At 39.3% G+C, this 1,769-nt stretch overlaps 1 protein-coding gene across 1 annotated transcript in view; it reads left to right on the forward strand.

The window, feature by feature from the left end:
• The first annotated feature begins 256 nt into the window (after positions 1 to 256).
• The window catches only part of gtf3c4 (general transcription factor IIIC, polypeptide 4), a 7,724-nt gene continuing 6,211 nt past the window's right edge, over positions 257 to 1,769 (forward strand). Inside the window, exon 1 of the mRNA XM_016475562.1 lies at positions 257 to 582. Coding sequence (XP_016331048.1) covers positions 277 to 582 — 306 coding nt within the window. The 5' untranslated portion in view covers positions 257 to 276. The remainder of the gene's footprint in view (positions 583 to 1,769) is intronic.

A 1,769-nucleotide genomic window follows, 5' to 3' on the forward strand; every position in this document is an offset into this window, starting at 1 on the left:
TATATTATTATTATTAGGCAAACAACCAACCACTTATTGTTTTCAGGGTGACTGTCAACCTGGCAACCCAGTCCATGCCGCGCTCGTGAAATCCCTCCTCAACAGGTGTTCCGGCGAATTCAGTTCCCCTGTTTCCCCCTCACAGCGCCTGCGCAACTTTAGTACTAAAATCATGACGTCATGATTTCGCCCCGGCGAAGCAATTCAGCCGTTTTGCTGCGTTTTCGCAAGCACACCGTGACTTCCTGGAGACGGGTCTTATTTTTATACAGAAAAATGGCGGCTTTAGGCTCAAGTAGTACCTCGGAGAAAGCAGGGACTGCGCCTGAAGCCCAGTCGGGACCAGATAATGATTTTTGGGCGGGACAGGGTCCAGTGGTTCTGCGGGATCCAGCGATTAAATTGCTAAGTCTGGTTAGCGGTCTTGAGCCCCTGTCGTGGGCAGAGGATCACAGACTGGCGGCCTCCAGCACTAACAGCGTGTCTATCATGGAGCTGGTGTGTGACATACACAGTCTCAGTCAAAATCTGGTGCTGCATCGCAGTCACATCCCCGTGCCGGACATCGCTTGTGATCTCAAGGTAACTACTGTGCGCTCCTGCTCACTGCTTTATGGTACCAACTCGCGTGCACTGTTGCAACTAAAGCAGCTTAAGCCATGTTTTGATGTGACATGACGTTTATCTATCTCAAGATGTGCAAAATAAGTGTTAATCATCTGCGATGAATTATCCTATTTGATCCCTAATTTTCCCAGCTCAAACTGAATGTTAATATGCCAAAATGTTAATTATGTATTTTATTTATTTTAATAATTGTAGCTAACCTGTGGGAAACTAATTAAAAAGTACTCAGTTGCGCAGTTAGACGCAATAGAAATATTCAAATATTAAAATGAACATTAACAGTAACATTATTTTTTTTTTTTTAGTCAGTTGTGGGGAGAGATAATCCAAGAATATTTTTACATCTACTTTTTAATTCAGTATAACCATACTCCAAGGCGGATCTAGAAAATATGTTTTAAGGTGGCATGGGTCTATGAGGGGTGGCAACACCAAAGCAAGCCTCCATGCATAGTTTTTGGGGGTTTATGGTCTGACATACACAGTTGTGTTCACACATAATGTATTACCATTAAGTAATCATCTATACTGTTTAAAATGAAAAATAATTAACATTTCAATATTCATCATGGGACCAAGTCAATGCACAATATAAAAAAACTTCAACAGGTTATAAATGTTTCTTTCAAAACTTTGCCTCTTTTTTTTCAAAAACTTTACACACAAATCCAAGAATTGCACACACAAAATGCAAAATGCCTCGCATCTCTTGCAGAATGAAGCACTGCATTCAAAATATCACAAACACATCTCAAAAGCAAACATTTGCAAACACCTTTGCCGTAATATTAATTCCTGTTAGATTTGTGTGTGTTACATAGAGAACTGTGTGTTGTGTTTTACAAAAAGTGTTTTGTGAAATTGAAAACTGACTCAAAGGCTGAGAATCAGTGTATGGTTTAGTGTCAGCTTTCAGAAACTGTGTGACAAGAGAAGATTTTTTTTACTACTGTAAAGTAATCTTGCAGTAGATGAAAAGCACTAGAAAAGTTCAAATACCAAAGAATTGTACGAACTTGGCATGCACCACAATACAGTACAGCAAAAAATAAAATTAAAAAAAGTAAATTTAGCATCCTCTGAACATTTGGCCAAATTTACAGTATACAGTACTATAGCAGTTTCTTGGTCTCCTGACACAA

This window comes from Sinocyclocheilus anshuiensis, unplaced genomic scaffold (assembly GCF_001515605.1).
Source record: "Sinocyclocheilus anshuiensis isolate Anshui unplaced genomic scaffold, SAMN03320099.WGS_v1.1 scaffold488, whole genome shotgun sequence".
In the NCBI taxonomy this organism is placed as follows: domain Eukaryota; kingdom Metazoa; phylum Chordata; class Actinopteri; order Cypriniformes; family Cyprinidae; genus Sinocyclocheilus; species Sinocyclocheilus anshuiensis.